Below are 13,402 nucleotides of genomic sequence, written 5' to 3' on the forward strand. Positions count from 1 at the left end.
ATGTTCATGATGCATTTATATGGACATATCACAACAGCTACCTTCAATGCAGATTTTTTTTCCCCAGAAAATATATGAAACTGTGGTAACCTACATGTTAAATAGTACAGTGGCAATGTGATGTCCAGGAAAGTCAGGTAGGCTACGCTTTGGAAAATATAATTTGATAAAGATTAAGGCATGTCTTTCACTTACCCTCATTAACAGTCATGGTTGGTGTTGTTTTCTTCTTATGTAGATGTTTTAGTCCAACACACAGAGCCACATGGAGAAGCAGAGTTGCAGCACTAGTTAGCACAGCCACAGTCACAACAGGGAAGCAGGAAGTACAACCTAGAAAACAAATATCAAACCAAATTAGATGTCATGATGGCCCTGATGTGTCAATTTTAAAGCTACCAAATATATCTTGTCCATTTTCATCTTACATCTGTGTTCGGTGGATGTGTAAAATAGGGATGCACAATCCAATATTAATATCGGATATCGGCCCCAATATAGACTTTTATAGCTAGACCAGGGATAATGGGGCTGATAAGATAAGATAAGAAGTACTTGGAGGGGGAATTTAATGTCACCTTCTCACAAAAACAGCCAACATACAGCAAGGAAACATACAGACTCGGGCAGTACAAGTTAAGTGCAAAGCACCACATCAATCAAACAATCGACAACACTTGGCAGTCAACTCACTGCACCAGGTATAAAGGACCTTCTAAATCTTTCTGTAGAGCACCTTGGCATCACTAATCTGGCACTAAAGGAGCTCTTCAGTTCACTAAAAACACCAAACAATAGGTGGTCCTTATTGTGCAGGATGCTACTGAGTTTCCTGCCTCCTCTCTTCTCCATGACCTCCTCTAGTGAGTCAGGAGGCAAACTATTGATGGATCCTGCCTTTTTTATTAACTTGTTGATCCTATTTCTGTCCTCTGACTTCAACCTCCACCCCAACAGACAACAGCATAACAAAGCACACTAGCTAAAATACTTTGATAAAACACATTTCTAAGTGACCTGCTGATATCAAATGACCGAAGCTTCCTGAGTCAGAACAGCCTGGACTGGGCCTTTGTAAAAATGACTTGGGTGTTCTCATTCCAGTCCAGCCTGTTATCCACAAGGACGCCATGCCAATCTATTCAGTTCAACTTGCGATGCATGCTATGTCATGCTTCAGCAGCACGCGCAGCATTTTCAAATATTAATAAATTGTTAAAATGGTGTTGGAAGCAAGCAGACCATTGCTGAATCTAAATGACTGAGTTAAGTTGTGACAACTCTCCACTGCTGTCATCCGTGTCTGTCTGCTGCACACAGTGAGGGCTCAGCTCCGCCTGCTGAGAGGAGAGATGAGTGGAGCAGCTAATGTTAGCCTCTGCTGCAGTTATCTGTCTGTGATATCGTCAGATATCAATTAATAGAAGTGCAACATATACTTCGTTGAGCTGACTTTATTTGCAGGACCCATCACGGCATAGTACATGACCAACGTGTTAGTACCATTTTAGCATGTCTTCTTTGCATACACACAGACTGCCTAATCATAAAATACTCCAATCCAGGTGTGCCCTCTATAGGTATTCAACTGTAACAGAACACAATAGGCACTCTACAACACTGTCATTAATGGTTAGTTGATGCTCTCCTCTGCTCTCAGAGAGCCTGTTCACGGCAGGAATACTGCTACATTATTCCGCCTCGCTAGTCTGTATAAAAGGCCCGGACACGGAATGGGGGACAGAGTTGCTCCGCTAGTAAGCGGCTACAGAGCTACAGGCTGAAGGACGCTCTTGTGTTGGCTGTGGTCGAGCAAGCTAGGGAGTGAATGAAGTGAGGGAGCACTGACCAGCTGAAAGCCAGTGAATCAGATCATTAAAACATTATTTTCTGATTGTTTCACAGCGATTACGTTCAACAGCACAAATAAACTTCCACGCACACCTCCACTCAACCCTGCAGCTTTGCCTCAAACCTCTGAATCCGAAACGCATGATGTGCTATTTAAAAGCTAACAGCAGAAACATTATGCTGCTTTGTTTGGTTCAGTGTGAAAAAGCAAAGGCACAATGAGAGACCTTTTTTTATGGCTATGATGATGAGCTCTGTATTAAAGAGCCATATGTTGTGTGCTGCTCACAGAGGTGAGCCAGGTGAAAAATAGAGGTGACTACAATCTTTATGTTACTGGAAGTGCAATAAAATCTACCAGAGGCTACAAGAAAGAAGGATTTATTATTTGATTTTTTTTAAACGTATTATTTTAATGATGAAAATAACAGTTCAGTGCATTTATAGCTATGTCTTAATATGTTACATTTTGTTTTAACAGAGTTACGAAATAATGCCTTTAGTCTATTCCACATGGCGAGGTAAGCAGTTTATTAATTCAACAATGGTATCAGATTGGTATTTGGTATCGGCCGATAAGGTTAGGTAACCTACCCTATTTTAAAATTAATTTAATTGATAGTAGTGAAGAGCTGATATTTAGAAATCACTGTACCTTTGCAGCTTTTCAGGTGTATAACCGTTTCATCTCTGCTAAAATTGTTCCAAACACGACACGTCAAGTTTCCTATCAGCTGACCATATAAGTTGATGCTGACATTGGACACGTGGGCTTTGTCTGTAGTTAAGGATTGTGTGTCCACTGTCCAGTTTTGCTGGGACTGGTTGTAGGTTCTGGTCTGCATCAGTAAGTGATCGTCCAAACTAAAAATGAACTGGACTTCATCTCCCTCAGAGGAGCAGCTGACCTCCATTTGTTCTGGTGACAAACACGTCTGAGACACAGCTGGCTCTGACACAGGAGCTGGAAGACAAACACATTGTATAAAACCTAGTTCATGTAAAATTGACACATCTGTGAATTGTGGAGCAGATATCTTTTCCTATTTCTATTTTGATTGTTGGGAAAAACGTTTGAGGCCTAGAACAATTTAGTTGCTTTTTTGCAGAGACAACATGATTAGGGTTATTAAACTGTTCTTAGTGCATGTTTGAGGTCTATTTGTGCATAGTTTAACAATTCCTGACTAAAATATAAAAGAAAACTGAGAACATTGATGACATTTTTAGAGTATGGAATGAAACATATAACCCTAACCCTAACCCTGACCCTCAAACTCAATGGTGACATCTCATTTGATGGCATCCAGATGTTTTAACAAATAATTTGAGTCATTATATTTATTTCAAGTGGAGCACATCAGTGGGAAACGTTGATGCATGTCATTATATTGTTGTTGTTTCACTCTCTCACCTTATGAAGGCCAATTAAAAAACAAACATTAAAAAAACATTTGCACAGTTTCTTGTTATGAAGACAAACTTTTCTTATGTTAACAAGATCTGTTTCGTGTTAAATAACATGAGATCATTTTTGTGTTATTCTATTTTTACAAGAAACATTTCATGTTCATTTTATCATCTCAAAACCTTTTGGCTACAACTCAGCACCAGTCTGTGCAGTGTTCTCTACCAGACTACAAATATCTAACAAGAACAGACATCTCCTTCCCTTCTGACACCACACAAGCCCAGATGACCTCAGCTGAGCAGTCTCTCTCTCAGCAGCTCCAAAGCCCAGTATCCCCTCTGTTTATCAGCAGAAGACCTGACTATCCACCACCACCCCTGAATCCACCTGAACTAGAGACCGAACACTGCACGAGCTGTTTACACATATAGTGTTCAAAAACATATTTATGACAGTAATCACTATAATAAGGATCTCATTAAAATGAGAAATGTTTCTTGCTGCTCTAATAGTCAAATATGTATTTGTTTTTTAAAATTCTAACAAATATTAAATCAGCCGTATTGTCCATTAGCCTAGTTTAAAATGTATTTTTTCCTGTTTTAAATGTACAATAGATTTCTTTTTGTTATGTACAGTGGTAATGAACAAACTTTGTGTTTCACAAACATTTCTTTTCCATACCTCGTATTTCTAAATGCACCTTCACTTCTTTCACTAGTTTACCATTCGATCCAAATTCTTCCATCTTGTAATCTCCAGAGTGCCATTTTGTTGCTTTATTGAGTTTGAATGTTTGTTTAGTGAAGATTCCTGACTCATTATAAGACACTCTCTGATTATTTTTAATTTTGAACATTGTGTATTTGTCATCCTTTATCAAAAGAATCTGTCTATTTGTTGTGTTTGGAAGATTAAAAATCAACGGCTGCCCCACTTCTCCAAAACACTGGTGAGCTCCAGTTGGTTCGGACAAATTGCATTCTATGAACCCTAAAAGAAAAGAAAGACAACACAATTCTCAATGTGAGATACTGATAACAAATAACATTTGTAATAATTTGTGTGTAGCAATTAATTTTAGAAGGATAAAGGAAATAATAGATAACTGTGCCAACTTTTTACAAATCAATATGTTTCCTGTGCTACTGAGCAAGTCCAAGCTGTTCAAAGACCTAGATTTACTCTAGATAGAACATATGTTTATACTGAAGTGTACCTTTTGCCAGAATGGTTGTTGCTGCTGAGGTGATGAACATGCAGATGAAAATCATTGCTTTTAATGCTGTAACGCATAAAATCAGATTTAATTTTAAATGTTAAATGTATTTAATTTGATTTAGATTTAAACTGTAGTTATATGTTGTAAAACTGCTAAATTAAGTCAGTCATTCAGTTTGAATGTAAAAAGTTAATTCTAATAAAAATTCAACCTGAAGAATATGATTAGCATGTCTGGATTATTACTTTTCATAATCAGACAATTTCAATCAAAGCATAAGAATTTATACACTTCCAAATTTTATTCCTCTACAAACTATAATATAAGGAAAAAAAGTGATGAAATTCTGCTTGAACTAATCTCAGCATGCTTAGATTAAAAAGTCAAATATTTCACTCACCACATTCACAATGGTGCGATGTCTTCTTCATGGCTGTTAAAGACTGAACTGAATGTTCTAATCATTCATTGATCATTTACTGCTTTTGTTTTCACAAACTTCCTGAACATTGTACATACTCAGCATTTTACTCAAATGAAGACTGCTGACATACATATGTTTCTCAAACTTTAAACAATACCCAATGCAAGTGAACAAATTATGTAGCCAAAATCACATACATCATGACCAATGACATCCTTTTATGTCATTTTTGATGTTAACTTAAACAAAAAAAGCGGCCTGAAGATGAGAGGTGTTAACACATCAGTAAAAAAAAGAAATAAACACTTCCTGCCTCTCAATGTACTGTAGCCCAACATAGAAACCCAGTTTCTAAGTTTACACTTCACGTTACTAACAAATATCTGCATCACTAAATGTTCTCACGCACAGCACAGATAATACAGAATTAAACCATGTGTGAAACTGACATTTAAAATAGCCACAGGGTTTTTTTCTGTCTTTGTCATTATCTCAGCCATGGTGCTTCACCTCACAGACTGAAGAGAAACTCATCTGTTCTCTGCTGTAAGTTCTGGTTTCAAATAGTTTGCATTCGTATTTGTGAAAGACTGTTTTTGTGTCTACTAAACATAAAATAAAGAAGACTCATTTATTGTTAAATTTAGAGTCTCACTGACTCATCTAAATTAGTAAAGATCATCTCATATGCTGAAAAAATTAAATAAATAATGAAACAGATATGGCTCCACATTCTAAACTGAACCCAAAAATAAGCCTACTTTATTTCCTCGAATTAAAGCTGGTGGTCAGTTATAAGCCAGGTCACAGTCAATGGCCAGGGGCGGAAAAGGTGCATAATCTCCTGTTGCCTGTTATATTAAATGTAATATAACATTCATATTTCATATAAATATAATGTAACATAAAATTGAATACATTTTACAATATATTTACGCCATTTTAACTTTGTTGTGCTGAATTACCAAGATACCAAGATTTACTGCTTTTTTTAATACAAACTTAATGAACATCTTATATAGTCAGCATCTTACTCAAGACTGCTGACAGAAATATGTTTTCTTAAACTTAAAATAATCCCCAGTGCCAGTTTTTTTTTACATTAACATTACTATGTTCTGTATGGTATGTTCCAGTCATAATGTGGATACCTGCATTCACCATAGACATTTTCTAAATATAGTTGCTACATTTTACCATTTGGAAGAAGGTAATTGGTGTAGTGTACGAATAACTACAGAGGGGCATAATAAAGGATTCACTAACAGACTTAAAAATCATTATATACTTTTTGTCTTAAGTTCATGTTGGAAGTATGATATTAAATTGTAGTTAACTTTTTTTCCCATCATTGTTTTTGGAGAGCTATGTGGATCATGTTAATGGATTATCAGTGAGTTGTTCTGTGCTGAACGGGGCAATTTACCTGTAAATCTACTGTAAGTTTTCTTTCTTTAAGATTTACTGTGATTGATTGCTAGTCCATTAAGTCAGTTCATGTTGTTGTTGTGGTAGTGACATTGTGAAATTGCTAGCTAGATAGTTTATGTAGAACAGAGTGCAAAGTCACAATACCCATTTAGAGATGGCTATTGTTTTATTATTTACTTCATGTTGTTAACACATGTTAAACCTATCTGAATATGATGATGTTACTGCAAAGGACACAATGTAACATGCAACTATACCAGTTAAAGAACAAACAAACTATGGCTTATAAATGTGAACCACTAAACCTTTTCGCAGATGACACAGGTAATGTGTAAAAATTAAACAATGTGTCTAGACTGTCTGAGACTAATACTTAAAAACCACAGTCTCTTTCTTTTTTTGTTGCTGCCTCCACTGCAGTGCCTGGTTTCGAAACTCTCACATCCCCAAGAGGCACTCAGCTCAGCTCAGCTCTGCTGTAAATACAGGCAGTCATAAGTATTAAGGTTGTTTCTATTTAGGTTGCATGCACTGGTGAATATTCAAGTTTTCATTTTAGAGTTTTTTTGCTCGCATAAATCTTTAGAAAAAAAGTGCAGCTGCATGAAAAGCTTCGGAAATTGTAGCTCATTTTAAGCAACACCAGAAAGAATGTGTTAGGGCTGCTTAAATGACATTTTCAGATAATGTGGTGATCTCTTATTATCTTTCATTATTATTTTTGTTAAGCAGTAATAAAAATGCAGTACATGAGAGTGAACATAATAAGGGCTCGACACAGCAATAAACATACACACACACAAAACAAGCAAACAAATAAAACTGAATCAAAAAAGACAAGCAGTTTGACGCACAATGGTTTATGGCTTCTCCATTTATTTTTTAAAATGCTGTTAGATGAATATAAGGTCAAATCTCATTCACAGCAGTAACCAGGAGGACAACCTTTGCATGCTACTTCACATCTCACTAGGGGAAAAAATATATGCTGTGTCACTGAAAAAACATGTTACAACAGAGACAGAGGGTGTCACCTGTTCCCTTATTGAGACACAGTTGTAAAAGAAGGAAGTCTCATCTAAGAATCACATGAGAGATATCCCTAGTTACAACACCGACCTTTCACCTTTCACACTATAACATGTTATTTATTACTCCAACTATTCATAACATATTCATGTAACCATCTTCCTAAATTACATACTAGACAAGACTTTTATGCTGTTTTGGTATGTAGTCTTTTGGGTTTTTCAATGCTTCATAACGATACACTTAGAACCAACCTGTTACAAATCTCCTTCCTCACCAAATGAGTTTTACAATTCATACAAGACTTTTTTTTCCACTTTGTTTTTAGATGTGAGAGTGACAAGGAAATAGCACTACAAGTAAGTGCTCTTCTGTTGAGTGTTGTGACTGTTTGCATTTATTTCAATGGACCACACTGCAGACATGTTATTCTCTAAAGCCCCTTTAATTGCTGTGTTGTCTCTGTTGTTTTGCTTATTATATTGTAGATCACAACATCCAGGTTTATCCAGTCTTCTGTGTTCCTCCCAGCTCTTTTCAATCTCTTGTTCCTTTCCTCCTACTTTTTTCTCAGGGATGACCGCAATGCCTTCCAGTGATGCTACAGGGCCATCATTTCCCTTACAACTCCAACCTATGAGCAAAAACAGAGCAACTCAGCCTGTCAGAAACCAGTAGGAGGTTATTCAGAGTCATTAGCATTAACAGGATGTAAGGTTGTTAAATCTGCCTGCCTGGTCTGTATAATAAGAATAAAATATGGGCCATGACTCTGAGAGGTAACAGGTGGAAATTTGATTAAGTAACTAGTCAGACAATTATTTATAAAACTTTCCACTGTTGACTGATGTGCCCAGTAGTCTATTAATATATAATCTGCACTTCAGAGTATGCATTTATTTATTGCGTCATTCTATTCTGTGGGTTTAACTGAGATATGTGGTGTGCATATACTTTTAAACTGCACCGCCGGAGATGAAAAATGTTTAACTTATTTGATTCAAAAGTCTCTCTTAAAATATTTACCTCTCCCTTGTCTGCACCACAGAGTCACCTTGGTGATGAGGTTATCCAGGGGTTGCAGTGAGGTCATCCAAGCAGGCAAGAAGTCCCAATCCTGCAGTCGGATGGGCAAACAATCAGGTCTGCGCACCTGGAGAATGTTTACTGTTGCGACAAATATAATCACCATAACGGCTGGTATGCCAATCCCAGCCATCACCCTCCAGCCAGCCATGGAGAGGGCAAACACCAGGGATGGGAGTAGCAGAAAGCAGACGAGTAGGTAGAGCACAGCAAACCAGCGGTATCTGAGTATATGTAAGTTATGTTAGATTATCATTTCTGTATTTCATTAGGATCATACAGTAACTTTAACAGAATTGTGATATGATGTTAAATATGGAAGAATATTTGGATTTCCTTTGTAGATTCAGCCACTATCTTTGGTTATTCTGTTTCAGTAAAAAATAGGAACTTTTGCTATTCGTACCTGGAAGTACAGCTACCAAGAGCACAGGCCATACGTATGGGAAGGCGTGTGGCTGGTATTGGAAACCACAGCAGGATACCAAGGAGGTTAAAGAAAAAATGACATAGAGCAACCTGAAAGAAAAGAGTAGGAGAGGATGAAAGATGCCAGCATAGGAGCGAGACAGAGAGAAAACCAGAGAATCATTTTTTGTTATGATGTTTTGGGTGGCTTGCAGGGAGTGACTATATGGTTGCTATGGTGTTCTGACCTCTTTGTCTTTACTAAATGCATTGTAGGTTGATGAAGAGTTTCTATTCTATTTGGGTTCTGTGAAATGTTTGTTGTGTTGGTAGGTGATTATTGCTATGGTGTGGTTGCTAGCTGGTTATAAGGTAAATAAGGCTGTCAATATAGTAAGTTTTGGAGGTTGCTGGAGAGTAGTGAATATTTGCTTTGATGTTTTATGAATTTGCTTACGTGCATAATATGTGTGTGTGTGTGTGTGTGTGTGTGTGTGTGTGTGTGTGTGTGTGTGTGTGTGTGTGTGTGTGTGTGTGTGTGTGTGTGTGTGTGTGTGTGTGTGTGTGTGTGTGTGTGTGTGTTCATACTTGTGTGGCAGCTGCAAGCTTATCCCCCGGACTAGCCAGCGCTGCCAGTGTGGCTGTTGTTGTGGTTCCAAGGTTGGACCCAAGGGTTAAAGGGTAGGCTCTTTCAATACTGATCACACCAATCCCTGAGGATTAATAGCGTGAGAAAAATACAATACAGGTACAACAGATAAAAACACATCAGTAATCAATAGATCTGGTGAACAGTCGTATAACTTTAATATGTTAATGGGTAACTTATTATGCAATTTCAGAAACATTTAGGTAACCAAAATGATCTGTCAATGCCAAGTTAACACCAGAATGACATGTACATGGTAAATTGAAAAATACAGCACACCTGAAAGTAAACAAATATATCTCTTCTTCTGATTTATACCCTCAACTCCAAATGTGTGTTGACAAAATTAGTGTGCGTGAGTGTGTTTATTACCTATTAGCGGTGTGATGGCAGAGGTGAAGACAGAACTACTCTGAACCAGAAAGGTCATGCCTGCTCCTACTAATATAGCCAGATAACCTGCCAGCCACGTAAAGGGGAAGGGGAAATCTATAGGAAATGACAAGACACGCTGTAATCATATACAGTGCATATATACCTGGTTGACTCAAATACAGAGTGATAGAAAGACTATGCATGTCTGATCATGTGTTATTATACTTATATCTTTGTGAGGTGTATTTAGGAAAAGAGCGTTCATATTCCTGTATTACCTGTATTAACAACTGTATTAATAGCACTGGCCACCTGACCCCTCAGCAGGGAGTTGAGCACTTTTACTAGCAGTATCAGACAACTACACAGTACCAACAAGGAGCAAGCCAGGAGGATCAGACCTATGGCCAAGTCTGACAAAGAGCAGTCCACAAAGAGATGCCTACCTGGGCAGAGAGGCAAACACATGATCTCATAAGGGTTTGATACAGAATAAGACTTTTAGTAGGAAGTACAACCTGGTAGTTAAACAAAATTTCACTCCAAGGATGTAAAGGAAAGAAATAATTCTCTACTCTCTGAGAACAATTGACAAACTTTGTAATCAGTGTTTTTTATTTGTAGATTGTGTTGATTATTGATGATCGGTGCAGATGGAAATCTAGTGGTTAAAACACTCAAGTAGAGGACAAAATGTTATTCAGTCAAAGACAACTTAAAACTTAAAATTACAAGAATACTTAAAAACTGGCATACATCTCTGTGTATGTTCTGAAAGGTTGTATGTTGTCCATGTTGTTTCATTTTCCTGTCAGCAATGATAAACAGAGTGCAGACTGAGGCAAAGGGATGGTGGTTCACTTTAAAATTGAACACATTTAGTATGCATCTAATGTACATTCAACATATGAACAACTCTATAAATAATGGACCATTGGGAGCGTGATGTGCACAAATAACCTGGTCTATTTGTGTGTGTGTGTGTGTGTGTGTGTGTGTGTGTGTGTGTGTGTGTGTGTGTGTGTGTGTGTGTGTGTTTGTGTGTGTGTGTGTGTGTGTGTGTGTGTGTGTGTGTGTGTGTGTGTGTGTGTGTGTGCGTGTGTGTGTGTGTGTGTGTGTGTGTGTGTGTGTGTGAGTGTGTGTGAGTGTGTGTGTGTGTGTGTGTGTGTGTGTTAATTAAGCTCAAAGTGAGACAGTATTACTCGAGGTAATAGGACACCAAAAAGACAAAGAGTGTAACTTGACATATCCTACCAGTACCATCATGTTAGGGTTAGACAGGGTTTGACACCACTGCTTCACCAGACTCTTGTTCCTCACACTTTCGTCTCCAGTAGCGATGGCTGCAATAACTGACCGATCCAACTACAAGGAGAGAATTATCTTATCAGGTGATTATCACAGTGTGAAAATTAGTTAATAGCTCTATCCATTGTTGGCAGAGTGCCAGTTCTTTGGTAGAGTATGACATTTATCTGACTATAGCATCGTACGCCAGTAAAGTGTACACATTGCCTGTGTAAAAGGCCCACTTTGCTTGTTTTCAACTCAATTCCTTTAGCTTCTTTCTGCTGTCTAACAGGTTACTTTTTTATCTCATGCCCCTAAGAACCTTTGCATCCTTTTCCCTTGCAGCTGTCTGCTATTAAACTGACGGAAAATAAGTATGCAAAATCTGTTAAATATGTAAGCTTTTAGTAGGTGACCTCTTCTCTCTGTTTTCACTTCATGGTTGGGAAGTGCAAATTCCATTCTACACCAGTTTGTGAAACAGAAGATGTAATGTTTGATAAAGTTAACGCTTTTCATAATTGTAAGTTCTTTTAGCATATTTTTGTAGTATTTATTCTAAAGAGATTACACCTCTGTCGATTACTTCTCATGTTCTAGTCCCATCTGTTCTGTTCTGATTTCGAGGTCTTTGTCCTTTTTTAATTTACTTTTTTCATCTGTGCTTGTTTGTGTCTGAGTCCTAAAAAGACTATTTGCCATACTTATGGGGATTTAAGTACAGTACCTGGATAATCCTGTTTGTGAGTGGATCTGTGAGGACTTTAAGAAGCTCAGGTGCTTCCTCTGCAGTACTGAACTGTAGTGAGTTGACCACGGCCTGTGACAGAAACCTCAACAGACCACTCATAGCTTCCAGGGGGAGAAGCACCAAGACAGACAACCAGTTAAAACAGTCATGGACAGTAGCTCCAGAAAATGCCCTGAAAGAACACAATTTCAGTGTTTTTCTTTTTTGCTAAAATGAAAAAGATGCACAGTACAAATATTTCATACATACAGCCCTACCGTTCAAACTCTTCTCTCTCCCCAGCTTGCATCAATGCAACAATAGTATTAGTGACTGATGTCCCAATGTTGGACCCCATGATGATCGGAATAGCTGATTTAACATCTAGCACTGTACCAGAAAACATAATTAGAAAAATGTGTAATTATATATAGATTGATTAGTTGAACAGGAGACATGGATTTCTGTTAATCAGACTTTTAAGTATATTAGCTGTAATGAATTTGTTGTAGATTTTTTTAAATACATTTACTCACAGCCAGAAGAGACAAGGCTGACTATGATGGAGGTTGAGGTGGAGGAGCTTTGGACCAACACTGTTACTAGTATCCCCACAACTAGCCCTGCCACTGGATTAGACAAGATGGCATTTTCCTGAAAGATATCTCCTGCTACCCTGCCTGGAAGTGAAGGACAGACAAAGAGCAACAGGCAGGCAGAAAGCACTGATATCAAAATCAAGTACGAGTAGCTAAAACAAACAATTACGTGTCTATGTATGTTGCCACACAGTTTATACTGTATTAAAATGTTCATGTTAGTCAAAATGAAAGGCTGATGAAGATATTGATGGTGAATGCTGACTGCTTACCTCCAGCTAGTTGGAAGGCAGAGCTTAAAATGTCAAGGGAACACACAAAGATGTACAGGAACAGAAAGAGGAGCGGGATTTTGAAGAGAGCAGATACCACAGCTTTCACTCGCTGTGCTCTCAGCTGAGTTTCCATGGTCTAATTAGAATAGATAATGATTAGTGCCTTTGATAGTGGTAATGGTAGTGATACCTATAGTAATAGAAGTGATAACATAAGCAGAAATAGTTTTAATAGTAGTACTAGTTATGATAGTCGTTGTGTTATGTTATTAAATGATTTACACTACCATGATATAACACAAAAATAACCGTACAAAACATTCACTGTAACCAAAACTGTGACCAAAAACACAAATGAATTGCAGAACAATATTTTTCTTGCTTCAAGCATGCAGTTGTGCAAATAATATTATTTCAACATACCTTGAGTTTTGGAGAAATGGTGCCTCTGCTTTAGAAAGTGAACGCTAACTTAGACTACATCTGATAGCAATAAGCAATGCATAGTTTTTTGTTTTTTGTTTTCGAGTGAAGACAAGTGAAGACAAGAACCAAAATACCTAACACGCTATTTCTTCATAACGTACAGGAAAAAGGAAAAGAGAGACAGGATAAGAGAAGG

General features: G+C 37.6%; 1 protein-coding gene and 1 long non-coding RNA gene across 2 annotated transcripts; both read right to left on the reverse strand.

The window, feature by feature from the left end:
* Positions 1-4,189: 4,189 nt before the first annotated feature.
* Positions 4,190-4,911, reverse strand: LOC133993503 (uncharacterized). The gene is made up of 3 exons (XR_009927070.1): positions 4,885-4,911; positions 4,482-4,547; positions 4,190-4,246 (listed from the first exon to the last, which is right to left on the reverse strand). It is a non-coding gene; the product is annotated as an uncharacterized LOC133993503 (long non-coding RNA).
* A 2,810-nt stretch (positions 4,912-7,721) lies between these two features.
* LOC133994296 (sodium-dependent phosphate transport protein 2A-like) lies at positions 7,722-12,913 on the reverse strand. Its single transcript, XM_062433543.1, has 12 exons — positions 12,778-12,913; positions 12,443-12,586; positions 12,185-12,296; positions 11,904-12,099; positions 11,141-11,251; positions 10,643-10,694; positions 10,165-10,332; positions 9,884-10,000; positions 9,451-9,575; positions 8,861-8,973; positions 8,395-8,678; positions 7,722-8,002 (listed from the first exon to the last, which is right to left on the reverse strand). Exons 1-12 carry the CDS (start codon positions 12,911-12,913, stop codon positions 7,722-7,724), a joined length of 1,839 nt encoding a protein of 612 aa, XP_062289527.1.
* Between the last annotated feature and the right edge of the window lie 489 nt (positions 12,914-13,402).

Source organism: Scomber scombrus, chromosome 14, assembly GCF_963691925.1.
Source record: "Scomber scombrus chromosome 14, fScoSco1.1, whole genome shotgun sequence".
NCBI lineage: Eukaryota > Metazoa > Chordata > Actinopteri > Scombriformes > Scombridae > Scomber > Scomber scombrus.

What these genes read in the sequence shown, in the direction of transcription:
- LOC133994296 (XM_062433543.1), bottom strand. Translation starts at nt 12,913, where the DNA reads ATGGAAACTCAGCTGAGAGCACAGCGAGTGAAAGCTGTGGTATCTGCT. An exon ending in TCACAAACAGGATTATCCAG is followed by an intron (nt 11,252 to 11,903) that starts GTACTGTACTTA and finishes CTCTCCTTGTAG; the next exon opens with TTGGATCGGTCAGTTATTGC. An exon ending in AGCTTGCAGCTGCCACACAA is followed by an intron (nt 8,974 to 9,450) that starts GTATGAACACAC and finishes CTTTTCTTTCAG; the next exon opens with GTTGCTCTATGTCATTTTTT.